The 18,575-nt window shown below is 43.3% G+C and overlaps 1 protein-coding gene across 3 annotated transcripts in view; it reads left to right on the top strand.

Moving 5' to 3' along the window:
• The window catches only part of ADAM12 (ADAM metallopeptidase domain 12), a 177,152-nt gene that overhangs the window by 109,672 nt on the left and 48,905 nt on the right, over nucleotides 1–18,575 (top strand). For all 3 annotated transcript variants that reach the window (XM_039731460.1, XM_039731459.1, XM_039731461.1), the window contains 6 exons: nucleotides 4,047–4,230; nucleotides 8,085–8,150; nucleotides 8,956–9,027; nucleotides 10,533–10,702; nucleotides 12,750–12,834; nucleotides 17,584–17,732. In XM_039731460.1, coding sequence (XP_039587394.1) covers nucleotides 4,047–4,230; nucleotides 8,085–8,150; nucleotides 8,956–9,027; nucleotides 10,533–10,702; nucleotides 12,750–12,834; nucleotides 17,584–17,732 — 726 coding nt within the window. The remainder of the gene's footprint in view (nucleotides 1–4,046; nucleotides 4,231–8,084; nucleotides 8,151–8,955; nucleotides 9,028–10,532; nucleotides 10,703–12,749; nucleotides 12,835–17,583; nucleotides 17,733–18,575) is intronic.

Here is an 18,575-nt window from a genome sequence, read left to right as displayed (position 1 = left end):
GGCACAGGAGCACTGCAGTGTCTGTGGGCAGGCACAGACTTCAGGTGAATATTCACTGTGTGAGCAGTGTGTGCCCTCTAATTAATTTCTCACCAGCTCAGGACATCTACATTCCTCTGCCAGTGGAAATAGAGCTTTTTATTATTATTGTTTAGATATGAGTATAACTTCGAGCTTCATTAAAACCAAATGTTTAATTGCACTCACAGATCTCAGGTTTATCAATTTACTTAATTTCCCCTGTATAGTGCAGCAGAATAATATATAATAGTGTCATATAGTGCTGTCCCAGCCAAGTTTTCCTTCAGCATCACAATTTCTCAGACAAGTATGTGTTGATGGTTTATGTTGGCAGGACCTGTGCTTCTGCTGACAAGTTGGAAAAGAAAAATCCCATTTATATTTTGAGATTTCCTAAAGCCTGTTGATTTATGAAATACGACTGGCCTCGCTTTAGGTTTTGTTTTGGTTTTCCCTTTTAAGAGGAAAAAAAAATATATTTGATTTTATCGACAGTTTAAAAAGTGGAATTATTCCATTAAATTGCCTTTCCCTGATTGAGGGATTCCTGGCAGTGTGGAATTATGTGAGTTTTAATCTCTGTTTGAGACGGGGAGAGCTCTCCCATCCCACACAGACATTCCCAGGTGTGCACATGGCTCAGAGGGGAGGACAGGAGGCAGAACCCCTGAGATTCCCATCTCCAGGCTGGGGCAGCAGGGATGTGGAGCTGCTTGGTCTGGTGCTGACCCCAGGCACGAGCAGGGACCAAACCCTGTGCAGGGCTGGAGTCAGATTTAACCCAGGCTCAGGACCACACTGGAGCTGCTTCCAGTTGGCCTGGAGCCTGGGAGCTGATGGCTGGAGGTGCCCTTGGGATGGATATTTTCCCTCCCTCTCTGCTACCAGTGATGGAGGAGACAGAGGCAGAATTTCAGGTAGGCTTGGGGTTGTCTCTTGGCTTTCCTGCCTGCCTCTTGTAAATCTTTCTGACTTCCCAGCATCTGTGGGTTTGGGACCAAGGAAAACCCAGAATTAGACACCTGACACTAAAATTTGAATAGTTCATATTGCTTTTTTTCCCCCTCAAACATTTATAATCCTGGGAATTCTTGTAGTCCTTTGTCTGTTAAAAATCCTCCAGACTGGTCTTAAGGACTTGCTGAAATCTCTTTGGGGTTCTTTGTGTAATTTTTGCTTGGGGATCTGTAGTTTAATATGCCATTTGCCACATTAATATTTTATTTGCCACAGTGGAAAACACTACTTTGTTTAGCATTAATGGCTCCTGAAAAATAGAAAAGTTCCTGGGAACGTGGGCTGACTCAGGAGTGTGGGAGAACCCTGTGAAGAGGGAGACAGAGAAATGCTGGAGGAGTAACAGAAGCTTCTTGGAAACACCTGAGGAGAGTGGAAGGAACCAGTAGCTATAGATTTATTTTATTTGCCTCAAATTCTCAGTCCTGAATGACTGGTGGGTATTGTTCACACACACAAAAAATAAAAAAGAAAGGAACCATAACTCTTGACTCGTTACATTTTTAAGGTGCTGTGCTTGGCACTGCACAATGGGGGAAAAAATGCAACTGGAGGAAAGGAAAATTAGTCAAAACCAGAGAGCTGGCCAAGAAAATTCATATTTGATATTCATTATCTTATTACAGATGGTCACAAGCCAAGTGCTGATATCCTGTAGGCAGCACTCAAGGGATAAGTGTGCTTTAAATGAAAAGTCTGGTTTTCTTTCTGCCAAATCTGCAGATTTTCCTTCTCCTGGGATTGCTCCATAGGCAAAGGGAAACTGTCCTAAAAGGCCCACGCTGTCCCTTGGGATGGGAATCAGACTGGTGTGCTCAGGAAAAACCCAAATTAATCATTCTGGGATCTGATCATTTGTCCATATCCTCAGCAGCTAAAGGAAACGAGGGGTAAAGAAATGGTTATTTAGTTCTTTGTAAAAAAATGGTTAATTAGTTATTTTTAAATAAATGGTTATTTAGTTCTTTTTAAAGAAATGGTTATTTAGTTCTTTCAGACAGAGGTTGGGTACATGAGGGATACATTGGAAATGTGGCATTGATGTGGCACATTTTGGATATGAACTCCTGAAAACAAGATGCTCACTTTAAAATATTTAAAAAAAAAATAATTGAGGGAACTCTACTCAGGATACAACTAAGTCTCTCCCTTTGTAGTGTAAGTAATGAAAGAAAATTGTTGAAGCTTCTAATTTTGAAAGTGAATGTTCTAAGGGCAAATTTAGCATTAAAAATAAACCCCTGCATGCTTTTCTGTTGTTTCTGAGTTGTCAACACAGGGAGCTGGTCAGGCTGGCCCATTTCAAACAGTGAGTAATGGACTCCTGCCTCCAGAATTAAATGATTAATTGCACAAGGCCAAGACAACAATCCTTATTTGATTGCGCTGATTACAGGGCTGCTGGTTTTCGGAGTAAAGCGAATACTTTGTCCTAATTTCCTAAATCCTCCAAGGAGTGAGGCAGCTCTGACAGTAATTCAGAGCTGTGGGGTGTGAGGTTACTCGGTGACCTGCCCCAGGTGTCCCGTGTGTCAGGAGGTTGTTGGGATCCTGGCTGGAGCTGCTGGGATAAATCAGCCCAGCCTTGCCAGCCCTGATCCATCACTCCCAGCTGCTGGGTGATGGGTGGACCTGTCTCACCTGCTCTGCCAAGGGGGCTGAGGAAGCTGCAGATGAATTATCACAGCCTGAGCCTTGGTTCAGGGCAGTAAAACAGGCTCCTGGGTCTGCTGTTGGACAGATTTTGATATGGTGGCTTTCCAGGCTGCTTTTTTCTCTTGGACTTTTAGCTGTTCCAGTCACCAGGAAAATGTCTGTTGGCTTGGATGAACTGGTGTTAATGGTGCTCTGAATCTGCAGCCAGCTTGGAATTAATACTTCAGTTAATTTGTTAGCAGACCAAAGACTTTGAATTTCTTCCTCATACCTTCCTAATAATAGGATAACTTAGGTAGCTTTTTCCTAATAATTACAATTTTACTTTTAAATCAGTCTTCATAGTATCATTAACCTGCTCCTGGGTCCTTTTTCTCCTATTTTATCCTTCTTTTTTGTAACTTTCTGGAAAATTGTACCGTGACACTGGTCTCACAATGGTTGTTGTATTTTACCTTTATCACAGCATAGACAGAAATAAAAAGGGCAGACACTTCTAAAACTTCAAAAATACACACTAAGATAATAAAATTGCTCCATCCCTTGTCCCCAGTCCCTCTCCAGCTCTCCTGGAGCCCCTTTAGGCACTGGAAGGGGCTCTGAGGTCCCCCTGGAGCCTTCTCCTCTCCAGCCTGGACACCCCCAGCTCTCCCTGTCACATTCTCAGCCTTTTGCCACCCTTTTTTTGCTGTGGTATCTAGGCAGGACCCAGCACAAGGACCCTCTTTCTTTCCTCCTACAGGTTGTAGCTTACAGAGTTCAGCCAGAGAGCTTTCACTGCCACATCTCTGAGTTCCTCTGGAGCAGGTGGTGTTGCTGTCAAAATTATTCTTTTGGGCAGTAAAATGAGCGAAACAGGAACCAACTCTTCCTGTGTCTGAGCTTCCCTCCACTGCCCCACTCTGCAATAATCCATCCTGACACCACGAGGCCTCTTTGATCTGGCAGGGTTTGGTTTAGCAGCTCTAATGGAGCTGCAGACTGGAATGGATGTTTTCCCACTGTACCTTCCTTCCCAAAGCCTTTCTCCTTTTATTTCGTTTGCCGTGGCTCCGGCGGCGTCGGCAATGCATCACTGGGAGAATGGAAAACAAATAAAGCACAAATATCATTTTGCTCTGCAGTGCAGCACTTCAGAAGAGACAGATTTCTGTGAGCCATTGGTTCTTTTAAAGTATAGTGTGTGCTGCAATGACAAATGTACAGCTTTGATGTTTCCTGCTCTGCTCGCCCGTGACATTGTAAATCAGTGTTTTGCTTTCTCATACTCCATCATTATTAAACTTGGTGTAACTCTGGTGTAGACAAGCTCCTGGAACCCACGTGTCTCACTCTGCTCTCCTGTGTCCCAGGGGAATTATTGTGTTTGAAAACATCAGCTACATTCTGGAGCCATTGGAAGGTGCTACAGGCGAGCACAAGATCTACCGAGCGGAGAACCTGAGAGTGGCCCCGGGCTCTTGTGGCCACCAGCTGGACGTCCCTGCCACGATGGCTGCTGCCACTGCCACCTCACAGCGTCCTCCAGCCGGCAGGGTAGGTGGCTGATGTGCTTTTCTGTGTCTGGTTGGCAGCATTTCCATATTGCTGCCCACCACAAGAGTCTCTACTGAGCAAAACCTTATCCCACACCGTCGACTTGCCTCGGTGCCGTCTGCTGAAGTGCAGATGAAATTATTTGTTAAAGCTTTATTACTTTTCCTGGACTCTCCATGCATAACTTGCTTTTCACTTCCTTTTCAACACAGAAAGGTTTATGGGTTCACATTATGATCATATATTTTGGTTCTTGTATGGTTAGAACCAGAATTTGAGGCTCCCTGAGAATACTGAGCGATGTCTGGAAAAGTTCTTGCCCTCCCAAGATGAAAGAGAACATGATAGCTGGGATACTTTGCTAATACCAGGTTTGGAACCTCTATATTTTAGTAGCGAAGTCTGTTATGCAGACAAAACAAATTCTCAGCATATTATTTTACAGATGTATTATTGGAGTCGCTGTGATGTTGGCAGAAATGTACTTCATGTGAGATGCATTTACCTAATGGAAATTAGAAAATTAAATGAGCCAAAAACCAGGAAGGAGAAATGCTGTAACAAATTCATCTGCATGTTGGATGAGGGTTGTAGAAAAGGCTGGGGATGTGTTCAGGAATTATGTAATGATATAAATCTGCCATCAGCATTTATTGAATGTCGCATATGAGGATTTGTACTTGCATGTATGACACAGGCTTTGCCTCAGGTCCATTATTAAGGAAAGCAACCTAAGTGACATCTCTAGATATAATTATGCAATGGAATTAATTTATTTTACATTTTTAGGATTATTACATTCAGAGCATTAGTCTTTGCATGTAACATAAGAATTAAGTGTAATTCTAAAAGCATGTGTGGGTGGAACACATTGGAAATACAACTTTATTAAGTTTTCCCCAAATTATTTGTGACTTCAAATTCCACTGAAGTAGTCAGTGCAATGCAGAAATAAAATGTGTGCATGTAACAAATTGACACAATCAAAGCCATTTTATTATTACCCTTATGGTTCTTCCATTTTGCTGCTGGCTTCAACTACATCTTAAATTTCACTTTAAATATCTGAACAATATTTTTGCTGTGGTTCAGTGGACATAATTATAAAACCTGTCAGCAGTCACATCATATGGATAGGTACAATATATTTAATGAGTAAGTTGGTTAAGCTTATAATGTAGGAATTTTGAAAGCTGTCAAATGTCATGTGTGCAGTGAGTTTTCATATTTCAGTGTTGTCACTAAGCAGTCTGTCAAATAAAGATGACCTGCAAAGTGGGGAAACATAAAGCTGCTCCAAATCATGCTGGGTGACAGAATTAAGCAGAAATCTGGTCTAAGGTTCAGGGTATGATTAAAATATTTGACTTCTTGACAGGTCTGGGGGAAGATTTTTGTTTGGTTTTATCCCCTGACTCTCCACTCAACCACCTACACGGAATTCTTATTGAGCAGAGCTGAAATGTGAGATCAATATATCACCAAGGGCTTTGGTTAGATGCAAGTGCAGGTGAAGGATGGCACAAGCAGCAGATCCAAGCAGGAGCTCAGGGCAGGAGGTGCAGAGGCTGTCACAGACACTGTCCCAAACCTGCTGTGTCCTGCTGGAGCGGGGTCTCTCTGAGTGCTGGGTCATTTCCTGACTCACTGGACCCTCAAATTGCCCCAAGGAGCATTTCCAGCTGAGCTCCATTGGGGCAGCACCCTGCAGAATGTCTGGTGTGTGTGACACACCCGGCAATAGGGAATTTTCTCTGTAGCCACAAGGAAAAAAAGCCATTTTGGTGATGCTGGCGACCAAGAGCAGGGAGGGGATTTTTTAGAGCATAAGGAAAGAGAGGCTGCACCACTGCAGTGTCCATCCCAGCCATGCCAATTCCCAGGCAGGGAATGCTGAGGAAGAGGTTCAGCTGCTGGGACAGCAGGTTTGGGACAGGATCAGGTGGGGAAGAAGCAGAGGAGAGAGCCCATGGTGAGTGGAACAAAGCCCATTGTCCCCCAGCTCCCATGGCTGTGTCACTGAGTCCTCATTTCAGTTCTGAAGGATTAACTCAGCAAAGGGGTTGTGCATTGATGCAGCTGGCTGCAGAGAGCAAGCTGAAAGAAGCCATAATTAGGTATATTTCGTAAATAAATATTGTGTCCTAGGAATTCACATAGCCTTTGGGCAAATCTCAGGAACAGATTTGTTATGCAAGTCAGTCACCAGAGGCTTATGTGATTTTTGTGCCTGCTAGCCAATTTCTCTCCAGCTCACTCCAGTCCAAACAGTTTTACTCTTGGTAAGAGGGAAATGTTCTAAACTGACTGATGTAACAGAGCTCTCCTTGCTCCTTTGAACTCACATTTTCCTGTATCATCTTTTCTTCTTCACTTGGAGGAGGATGAGAGGCACCTTGGAGATGCATCTCTTTGGGACCTCATAATAAATTTCAGGACGGGAGAGTTTTAGTGTCTGAGAGATCAATTCCATCTCAAACTGCAGCCACGTGGCCATTTGCCTTTTGTGGCACCTCACTCGTGTCTGAGTGACATCACACCCCAGCAGCAGGAGTTTTAAAATAATCTACCTCAGCTCATTTGCCAGAGCCCCTAATCAGTGTAATCCTGTCAAGTGTTTGTATCCTTGGTGTTTAGTTCATTAACAGCAGCTTTCACTCCTCTCTCCATCCATAAATATAGTCCAAATGAAACTTTTTTTCAAGTTATTGGAGTTTGCAACACTTATTAAATATTAGGTTGAAAGTCAGATACTAAAGATTGCATCGCTCACTTTTCCTCTAATTCTTGCAAAACATCAAAATCATTAATCTGCAGATAGTGAAGAGGAACATGATAATGTGAAGAAAACTTTGTGAAATCGGGTGGAAGGAGATGTCCAGCTCTGGCTATGCTTAGGGGATCTCTCAGTTTGCCTTGGAGCAGTTTTCCTTGGAAAGCTTTAGTCGTGTTTGAGGTTAAAGAGCTTTGCTGCAGCTCAAGACATCATGGTCAGTAGGTCAAACATCTGTTTAAGCCCTCTAAGTTCTGGCAGGAAGATCAGATACTCTGCTGAGACCTCTTTTCCCTAAATGTTCTAGTCCAGACACAAGGAAGGAATGATAGAATACATGCTGCTGCTGCTGTAAATCACAGAACTTTTACAGGCACTAGTAGGTCATTTAAAATTAGGGTAGCAAAGAAGCTGTGACATGTTTTGTGCTCCTACAAAATAATTTCTTCACTGATTTTTCTGTTTTTTCAGGTTTTTTTCAGTTTTTCAGTTAAGCATTATGATTATTTTAGACCCGCATTTTATATGAATATGGAGAGACAGAATTAAATGTGTGCCTTACATTTTTCAAGTATTAATTTGCTTCCCCAGACACTGACAGTTGCTTTTTTATTTTTGGGTTTTTCTTCCTACATAATTTATCAGTTGACTGCTTGACCTCTTCTCTGCTTCACTCAATATCCCTTTATCTCTCATTTTTCTTAGTAACCAGTTTGTCTATTGTGTGAAATGTTTGTTAGAAGTTACCTCATCTCTCCTTTAAAAGTGCCTTGGAAATAGCAAAGGTCTTTCTGCTGGAGGGGACATTCTCCTGTGAGGAAAGATAACTCAAACGTTTCAGCTGCAGAAAGCTGAAAGGTTGAGAGAGACTTTGCACCACTCTCCTGCTTTCTGTGATCAAACCCTGAGAGGTTTTGTAAGGAAAACTTCCATGAGCAGGAGGAGGAACACGCTGTAAATCTGTGTGTAGTAAAATCTTAGTAAAATGTAGGAAACCTGAGACACTGTGTGTTTCCTCTTGCAAGCACTTTGTTGTATCAGGGCTGAAAACGAAATAAGACTTTCATGGTTTTTTTGACAGTACAAGAGGGAGACTCTGAAGACAACGAAGTACGTGGAGCTTGTTATTGTGGCAGATAATCGTGAGGTAAGGAACTGCCAAATAAAAAGTTATGTGAGCAGCAAAGGGGCAGCTCAGTGCAGTTACCATGGTGCTGCAAATAAGGTGCTGCAGACAAGAATATGATGTTTTCTGAGGTAAATCATCCTCCCTAATTAGGGCTGAGCAAGGAAGGAATTATTAAGATAGGACAACAGTGATACTCAGTTGTGAAATTTCTTGCAATACCTCAGAAGGAGTTTGACTCTGAAATAACTGTGTCAGTATGGGAGAAGGGGCAAATAAATATTCATTCCTTGAGCAGGTTAAGTCCTCACTGCCACTCACAGTGCCCTCAGTGGGGCTGTCAGGGCTTCTGGAGCAGTGCTTGGCCATCACATTCCGTGGAGCACGACTGCCTTCCTGAGGGTTTGCAAAGGGAGCTTCAAAGCACCCAGCACTGGCTGTAAAAATGTTCCAGTGAGCTGAATGGCAAAGATCTGAATCCTGGCTTGAATTATTTTGCTGCCTTTTTTTTTTGTCTCTTTGAACACTGCTACTTAGAGAGTTGCAATCACTCTTTGCAAGACCTGCTAAGAGAAGAACTATTTCCCAAAACATCAGTCCTGGAAAGACCCCTATATAATACTTGGAGATTTTAAAATCTTTTCACAAGAACCAAAATCCTGTCCCACAGTCTGGGTTTCTTTTGGGGGGCAAACTGTGGATCCGCAGGAGTCTGCTGGGGGATTTTGGCTGCACCCTAATTCCCAAAGATCCCTGATGTGCTGGCTCTTGGGGGGAAACTCTGGGACATTTGTACTGCTGGTCCATTGATCCTTTACATTCCAAGTTTCAGAGACAAGGCAAAGATGTGGAAAAAATTAAGCAGAGGCTGATAGAAATTGCAAACTACGTTGATAAGGTAAGAACATGAGGATTGTTTCCCTCTTCCCAACCTTCCCACACTTTCTGTAGGATGCTGAAGGAGCTAACCCTGCAGCTTTGCTGGTACTCTGGTATTTCAGACCAAAACTCTTGGAAAAGCAAATTTAAACTTTTCATTTGCCTTTTGATACACAAAGCCATGAGCACTGCTCTGCTGCATTTGGGATGTAAAGATCTATTCCTAAGAAAAAGCCCAATTTAGCCCTAGGATTTTATTCACCAGGGAGGAGGGTGGGGATAATCACCTATAGAACATCATATAGGAAAAAAGAGGATTATTTTTAAGATAAATTTGGAGAACAAAGTCATTTGTAGCAACAAGGGAAGGTCCAATTGTAAGGCCAACAAGGCCCGTGAAAACACAGATAATGAGATGTGTAATCCAAGGAAGATGGCAGAATTAAAAATCAGGAAGCAGAGTTGATGGCTGAGTGGGAGCAATGAGAGAGAGAGACATACACTGGATTTTTTTAGGTCTTGAAATAATTCCTTGACAGTAAACAATAAAGTCTAAGAATCCTCTAGAGTGGTTTTTGAACAAATTGGAGTTTATTTTTGTTAGTCTGTATGGCCAGAAAATATTAGGACTCTAGTAGTGAAATTATAACTGAGAGTGTCTTAATTTATCTGAGAACTTATCAAGTGATACTTCAAGGGCAGTAGCTCAAGGAGAAGCATTCCTGATTAAAAACAAGCTGCTGAAGACACCTCCACCTCATCCATAATTGTCTTGCTGACTTATTGCCAGAGGACAGGTGTTTATGTGTTACCTGCTCAAAATTAATTTTGCATATTGTAATATATTTTTTGTTCCATGCTTAATTTATGCTCAGCAAACGCTGGCGTTCTGCAAATGTCTGGAATGCATGGAAACAAGACAAAGATCTACTGGGTGCTTTCCTCAGCCTGTCAGGCAAATCTGGACCGGATCAGCCCCTGACTCCTTCCTCACATTACTCTCACATTAGAACTGTTGTCGTGGCTCTGCTGATGTTGCTCTGGCTCCCCTGTTGAGGCAAAATGGCATTTTCTGGTGGGGGAATAGATAAAATCACTGGGGTTTGTCTGCTCTGTGCAAGGCTTGATGAGCCTGGCTCGTTTTCTGTTATTGTGAACCACAGCCATAGCACAGCCCAGTTCCTCTGGGATGGGAGCTGTGCAATCCAGGGTGGGGCAGCCCTGGGACACTCATCTGCCATGGCCTGGAGTTCCTTCAGAGCTGAAGGACATGGGCAGGGAGTTCAGGGGTGGGTAGGACAGGGAGAAGCAGGAAATCCCTGGATCTCTTTGAATGCCTGATGGGTATTGAGTTGGGTCAGAACTGTTTTGTGGGAAATATTTTGTCTGAGTCCTGTCAGGTGTTTTGCCCTGAAGAAGAAATTGTTTTAACCTCTACAAGAAAGGTTCATTATGTTTTTGTTGAAATATTCTCATCTGAAATACTTTTTAGACACCTATTTCCTACTTTTCTCTTCTCCATAGTTCTACAGGCCACTAAACATCCGAGTGGCCCTGGTGGGAGTGGAGGTGTGGAATGACATGGATAAGTGCTCCATTTCCCAGGACCCTTTCACCAGCCTGCATGAGTTCCTGGACTGGAGAAAGCTCAAACTCCTGCCTCGGAAAGCCCACGACAACGCACAGCTGATCAGGTAGGCTGGACTCTGGATTTGGGAGGTTTTGGGGATTTCAGGATAGCTGTGCTGAGTCCATCCCCAGCTGCTAAGCTCTTGGAAGGTACATCTGTGCTCCTGAGGGTTTGCCTGTCCCCTCTGCAAACATCAAACCCAAATTCACTCTGCAGGGCCCTGCAGCAGATGCTCCAGGTGAGTTTCCTCTCCCAGCCCTGGTGCTCAAAGCCTGTCCTGAGTACAGCAGGAGGTTGTAATCAGCTGCTGCATGCTCAGGTTGTGAATTTACAACCAGTTTAAACTGCCCTCAGTCTAAATTGTCAGTGGAAAAGGCAGTCCTGCTCTGACCCTAAGTGAAGCTTGTTTCTTAATGGAACAACCTCAGCATGCTTTAAAATGCTGTCTGATTTAGACAATTCATTTGCATTCAGGATTTAAAAATTAAACCATAAACATATTTTACCCTGCTGATTTTTCTTGGAATAAGGAATTGAGTAAAGGTCCCTTTCAACCCAAACTAGTCTATGATTCTGTAAAAGTAAAAGCACTCTAAAAAACAAAAGGTAAGAGAAACACCTCTTTTTTGAATAGGTATTTTTTTGATCAATTGGCTATTCTTTATCCTGAGCAGATAAACACAACTGATGTCTCAGTAATTAAAAGGAGTTATTTACTTCTTACACTACCTGAATGAGAATAAATTGAGCCTTTCCAAACTGTCCCCCCTGAGATATTCGATTGCTCTATATGTACCATAACACTTTGTTTGAGATTATTACATTCAAGGCTGTGCATCATCACAAGCAGCACATAAACTTCCCCCTGCATTACAACAACCCTTCTTTGAGGTAGAGACATCATTTGTGTGCTTGTACTCCTGTTCCCCACTTCAGAAACAAAGGAAGGGAAGAAGGGTCCTGTTGCAGCAGTAAAAACTAAGGAGGGTGATCCAGTGGGGATGATCAATGGGGATGATCCAATGGGAGTGATCCATTGGGAGTGATCCATTGGGGATGATCCAATGGGGGTGATCCATTGGGAGTGACCCAATGGGGATGATCCAATGGGGGTGATCCATTGGGAGTGACCCAATGGGGATGATCCAATTGAGCTTATCCAGTGAGGGTGATCCAGTGAGGGTGATCCATTGGGAGTGATCCATTGGGGTAATCCAATGGGGATGATCCAATAGGAGTGATCCAGTGAGGGTGATCCATTGGGAGTGATCCATTGGGGTAATCCAATGGGGATGATCCAATGGGGGTGATCCAGTGGGGGTGATCCATTGGGAGTGATCCATTGGGGTAATCCAATGGGGATGATCCAATGGGGGTGATCCATTGGGAGTGACCCAATGGGGATGATCCAATTGAGCTTATCCAGTGAGGGTGATCCAGTGAGGGTGATCCATTGGGAGTGATCCATTGGGGTAATCCAATGGGGATGATCCAATGGGGGTGATCCAGTGGGGGTGACGCAATGGGGGTGATCTATTGGGGCTGATCCATTGGGAGATGGTCCAATGGAGGTGATCCATTGGGTTAATCCAATGGGAGTTACCCAGTGGGGGTGATCCAGTGAGGGTGATCCATTTGGGATGATCCATTGGGGCTGATCCATTGGGAGATGGTCCAATGGAGGTGATCCATTGGGAGTGATCCATTGGAGTGATCCAATGGGGATGATCCAATGGGGGTGATGCAATGGGGGTAATCCAATGGGGGTGATCCATTGGAAGTGTCCCAATGGATGTTCCAAAAGCTGGGACATCATGGCTCAGTTCAGCTGAGGCAGCTGGGGATGATCCAATGGGGGTGATGCAATGGGGGTGATCCAATGGGGGTGATCCATTGGAGTGTCCCAATGGATGTTCCAAGAGCTGGGACACCGTGGCTCAGTTCAGCTGAGGCAGAACAGCCCATCTGGGCTTTCCATTGCTCTAGACCTGCAAATGTGAGGGGCAGGAACAGGGCCTTTGTTTGAGAGTGGCAGGAATGCAGAGCTGGGAAGGACAGGGGGTTATCCTGGCACTGACTGCTGGCTCTGTGTCTCCTCTCCCCTCCTGCAGCGGGGTGTACTTCCAGGGAACAACCATTGGCATGGCTCCCATCATGAGCATGTGCACAGCAGAGCAGTCTGGAGGGGTCGTCATGGTAAGTGGGGCAAGCACTCAGCCACTCAGCCTGGCCCAGCTGGGCTGACACACACCAGGCCCTGCAGTCCTGCCTCCCGAACCAGCCCCACCTGGCCCATTTTCCATCTCTCTGTCGTTCATATCCCCCTTCAGATTGCTTGTAAATTATAGTTTCCATAGTGAAAAACCCCAAATATTGCATTGAAATATAGCAGGGCCTCTTTGCAAGGAGTTTATTCCTCTAATTGTTACTGAACCAGGTGCTGAGGTGCTGTGAAGGAAGAGAACCAGAAGATGTATTTGTTATACACTAGAGTATACTTGTGTTACAGGCAGCAGCAGTCTATCCTGAATCTTTTATTATATTGATTTTATTCTGTATTTATAGAGTTTCCTGTGTTAGGCCTTATTTTCCATCTTTGCAGCAGTGGTTTTATTGCATTGCCAGACAGAGAGAACAAACAATGGCAGCATTTATTCCAGCTGAGTCTCTCCTAGGGCATTAATGTTATTGTTAGATGCAAGACATGGTGAACACACAAGCAAACATCTTGTCCAATCTCTGGAAGGAGTTCTGATGTACTTTATTTCTGATTTTTTCTTTTTTTTTAAATTTCAGTTTTTCAGTGCTTTGTGCTAAGACAGAGGGAAGAAGCTTTAAACTAGAACAATCAAATCACATAATTTGGGAAAAGTTGTGTCAGAGTTGTAGAAAAGACAAAGGTTTCAGGCTCTTGATAGCTTGAGAAGCTGAGTCTGTAATTGCTGTCTGTAGCAATTATTTACTGGGTACCTGGGGGACAGGTACAAAAGGAAAAGGAGGAAAAAAAGGAAGAAAGAGCTGTAGGAGTGTCCCAGTGCACCCCCAAGTCTTGGTAAAGGCACAGATGAGGCAGAGAGTCCCATTTTACCCATTTGACTCAGCCCTGCAGTCACTGCTTGGCTTTATCTGCAGTCAGAGATGCCCTTAATGATGACTTTTTGTCCTTTTTAATTTTTAGCATAAGATTTAAAACACTCCACATGGTAATTTACAGCCAAGTCAGTTCTCTTTGCTCTGGAAGCTGTCATTTTAAAGAGAAATAATTGCAAATAGTTCATTCCAGTAACAAGAAAACAAGAATCAGCATTTCTTTAGAACATTCCCATAGAGAGGGCACTGATTTATATGTCCAGGAGAAACCCAGGCTCTGTGGAAGAGTCCTGGGCCAGGCTGAATCTGCTGTCATGAAGGGGAGCAGAGACTCAGTGAATTTAAGCTTTTGAGGTGCAAATTAAATTGAAACCTGCACAGAATAACCAGAAATGTTCTGTGGCTCTTTAAACAAGTACTCAAAAAGGAGCCAAATGCAAATGAAGCAAACACTCACCCCAAAACCCAAAAGTGCAGCTGCCCAACCATCCCCTGAGTTAGCAAAGGCTGATTCAGGCACAGACAAAACATTTATATTTATTAGTACCTGTACCCTGGCACAGCTGCCCAAGGAAGAAGTGGATTCCCCACTCCTGGAAGGATTTAAAAGCCCTGTGGAGGTGACACTTGGGGACATGGGGCAGTGGTGGCATTGGCAGTGCTGGGGCATGGTTGGACTCCTTGATCTTAAAGGTCTTTTCCACCTAAAAGATTCTGTGATTCTATGAAAGAATGAATCACTCTCAGCCTGGGAAGGTCAGGGGCTCAGGTGTCTCGACACTGCACAAATGAGCATTTGGCCAACCTCATAATTCAGCCAATTTCTCACCCATGCCACCCCCAGCACTCAACACCAAAAGCTCCCACGCTTTAAAACCTGTTCTGGAAGAAAAGACAATGAGAGACTGCGTCAGAAATGACATTTGAATACAAAATCTGGAGTGACTCTTGTCTGATGTGATTTTGCTGGTTCTTTTTGCAGTTAGTCAGCTCTACTGTATGATCTAAATTCCTCTGTCATGCCTCCCTGGGAGCCTGCCTGTCTCTTTTCTATAGGGCTGAGCTCTCTCAGTGGGTGACACCCTGGCTCCCATTAATTTGCAGAGGAACTCAAAGCAGGGAGAGCAGCCATGTGAGTGTGAGGAGCTTTAACAAGACCTTTATCATTTCATTTCCCTGTGAAGTTTCTGTAGTGTCGCAGAAAAACCAAAGGGAAGTTGACATTAAAGCAAGTCTTTGACGTGATTCAGTCTTCATTCTTCTGTTTCCAAAGGTTGCCCACTGAATTCATGGATTTAAAAGTAAAATATTTCTGAGAGAAGAGGAAAGTGACTTTTTATCTGGGCAGACAGTGATAGGGCAAGGGAGAATGGTTTTAAACTTACAGAGGAGAGACTTAGATGAGATATTAGGAGAAAATTGTCCCCTGTGAGTGTGCAAGGCCCTGGCACAGGGTGCCCAGAGCAGCTGTGGCTGCCCCTGGATCCCTGGCAGTGCCCAAGGCCAGGCTGGACAGGGCTGGGAGCACCTGGGACAGTGAAAGGTGGGGTGGGACTGGATGGTTTTTAAGATCCCTTCCAATTCAAACCATTCTGTGGCTCCATGAACCGAGTGAACATACTGAAAATACCAGGAGCAGGGCATTTGCCTGGTGGAGCTGTAGGTGACAGCATTTAATGATTAGGATTTGATTTAAATCCCAGTGGAATGAAGCAGAATTCAGCTGAAAGCAGCTGCATGTTTTGTGCAACAGCTTATAATGCCTTAACAGTAGATGGTTGCTTATTCAGTGGTTGTGAAATGTGTTTGGTAATGACTTTTACTGCTCAAGTTAACTTTGAAGGACCCTGGTGGAATAAATCAAAGTCACATTGCTATTCATTTCTTTAGTCCTTGTGATTCTTAAATGGTCTCGGTATCAAATGGAACATGTCACTGTTTGTTTTGATAATCTTCATTTATGCTGTCTTCAAATAACCTCTTTTGCTGAGGCATCACATTCCTCCTTCTAAAAACCCTCTCTAGAAGCTGATAAAATTGCATTCCAAGTGGATCTGAGCAAGTAATGAGAACCGCATGGGCCAGAATAATTGTTTGCCTTTTCAAGTCCCAAATTACATTTCACATCATTTATTGCTCCACTTCTGGAGTGGACTGTGTGAATCCTTATTTTTAGTTTTAGTTGACGGCTTCAGAGTATTCAGAGAAATAGAATCACTGCTCAGTAAGTGGAGGAGATACTGGAAAAATAAAGAAAGTCTGAGCTCAATTTGCTGTGTGTCTGTAGCTCCGTGAGGAGTTTCTGCCTTGACCAGATAGCCTGAATTTCAAGGCATCATCCAGTGAGTCAGTGGTAAATTATATGGAATTATTTTGCTGTTTTCTTAATCTTCAGCCCTGCATTTTTTTCCATTTGAGTGAGAGGCTGTGCTCTTTTTCTGACATCAGGTTCAATTACACTGAATTCTCTAAGTATTCCATCAATTACTGTTGCACAAAGATAAATCCATCTGTATCAGACCAGTATCTAGATATCTCGTTATGTAGGTGTTGTGCAGGACAAACTGCACATAAACTGCCTGTCACAACATTTTTATATCAAGATTTTAAAATTCAGGAATTTTTTTTTAGAGAGACATTTTGTGAACAGATAAAACTATTTTGAGTTTATTCCAATTACAGAAGGAGCATTTTGACTTGTGTAGAATGTCTGTATTCTCTTCTTGATTTTGTTTGCTATTTGAGAAATTATTTACTAAAAATATTAGCCCAGACAGATGAAAGAAGAAACTCTTAAATCTATCCCAAGTCATGTACGAAGTCCTCCATTAGTACATAGATAATGGTTTAGACAGTTTTACCTTTCACTTCTTTTTAGTCTGGAGTTTGGCTTAGATGATGCTGAAGGAGTTATTTAAAGTGAATATATTCATCCACGCTTCTAGAGCAGGCAGCTGTACACAGTAATTCCATTTACTGACTGATAAATAGTGGATCATGCATTTATATTACATGTTTATGCCTTCAGGGAAAGCTTTCTTACAAGTGTAGTGGATTTTTTTTTTCCCTCAAGGAAAATGATCAGTGTGGAAAGGTCTCTTACTTGTGGTTAAGCCAGAACATCATTCTGGTCAGCAGCCTGTACTCAAATCATGCAGTGAATTTCTCAGAAATTATTGTCCCAAAAATCAGCATTTAAACATGGATTACTGTTAACATTTCAAACTGACACTTTCAACATTTAGAGCATTTATAGGTTAATAAGAGGCCATGGAAGATTTTGGCTTGCTTTGGCCTTTCATTTTAAAAAGGAGATTTTTAAAGGTTCTTAGTTTTTCTTAAAAGGTTTGTGAAATCTTGGACATTTTGATATTAAAGAAACAGTCTGAAGCAAGTTAAATAGACTGAGTGAAATCTCTTGCTGCATTTTTAATTTGCCTCCTGACATGAAGGACTTCTCACTTCTCCCTCACCACACCACACTCATCCCCACCCATACATTATTGCTCTTTCCAACACTCCATGTCTGGTGACCTCTCTCTGCCACTGCTGGCATTGGGGCTTTGGGGGATTTCTTGAACTGCAGAATTTTAAGCCCCAATAAAGAGATGTTCACAGTGGTTTCAAATGTGTAAGGCAAAACTGGGTGGCCAGGAGGGCTGCCCTGAAATTCCCACTCTGCCCTATACAAGGATGAATTTAAACTTGAGTTTATTTAACAACAGAGTAACTTCAGCTGCTAAACTTATAGAACATTTCAAAGGACAGGCAATAGGACCTTAGAGGGGGAATGTGTGCCTTGAGTTGGGTTTGGGTGCTGAACTGACTGGTTCTCCTGTGGGTTTTGTTTTGAAGGATCACTCAGAAAACCCTCTGGGTGCAGCAGTGACGCTGGCCCATGAGCTGGGGCACAATTTTGGGATGAATCACGACACGCTGGAGAGGGGCTGCAACTGCAAAGCTTCCACTGATAAAGGGGGCTGCATCATGAACCCCTCCACTGGGTAAGTGCCAGCCTCAGACTGGCAAGCTGCACAAGCCACAGTGGGACAGCTGTGGCTTCATTTTGTGCCTCAGGAACACTGAAAGGTAAAAAAGAAAAGGTTTTTCAACACCTGTTAAATCTTGTTGCAGTTATCCTCTTCAAGGTGAAAGAATTAAATGTTATCAGAGCACATGTACTATTGCATCTTTCTGTTTCCAGGTTTAACAATGTGAGAGACAAAAATGCTGTAAGAAACTGAGTAATTTAAAAAAAAACAAACCAATCCACAACCAAACTGCACTGCAAGTGTTAAATCAGAATTTCACCTCCTCTCATCTTGCCAGCTGAGCATAAGTCACAATAGGAAATGAGCCAAGACTGAGATGAGTGGGTAGGAAATTCAGTAATGCAGGAAATGCACTCTTGGGCTCTCTGCAAACTCTGTGTCTCGTGCAGATCAGGTTTTTAGTTCTGCACAAACTTTTGTTGCAAGTGTAAAGCACTTTTAGCTCGTGAGAAAATGAAATCTGCAAGGTCGGCGGGATTAAGGCTGTTCTGTGTCCAGAGGGAGATCTTCCAAGAAAAGAGATCAGAAATGTGGGAAACACAAACCAGTGAACCTGTGGTCACTTCTGTGGGTGCTGGACTCGGTGATCCTGGTGGGTCCCTTCCAGCTCAGGAAATTCCCTGATTCCCTGTCAGAGCTGAGGGGAGGCTCTGCTGCTGGCAAAGGCACAAGAGTGTTTTGTAGACACTGAAATTTCTGTGCACCCTGGGCAGAGTGAGCTGTCACTGCTTGCAGGGATGTATTTTAAATTCATGTTGAAACTGAAGGATATGAGGAATGAGTTCTCCACGTCCG

Source organism: Passer montanus, unplaced genomic scaffold (assembly GCF_014805655.1).
Source record: "Passer montanus isolate IOZ18808 unplaced genomic scaffold, ASM1480565v1 scaffold77, whole genome shotgun sequence".
In the NCBI taxonomy this organism is placed as follows: Eukaryota; Metazoa; Chordata; class Aves; order Passeriformes; family Passeridae; genus Passer; species Passer montanus.
The sequence above is the reverse complement of the archived record's forward strand: the minus strand, read 5'-3'. Positions and strand labels throughout refer to the sequence as shown.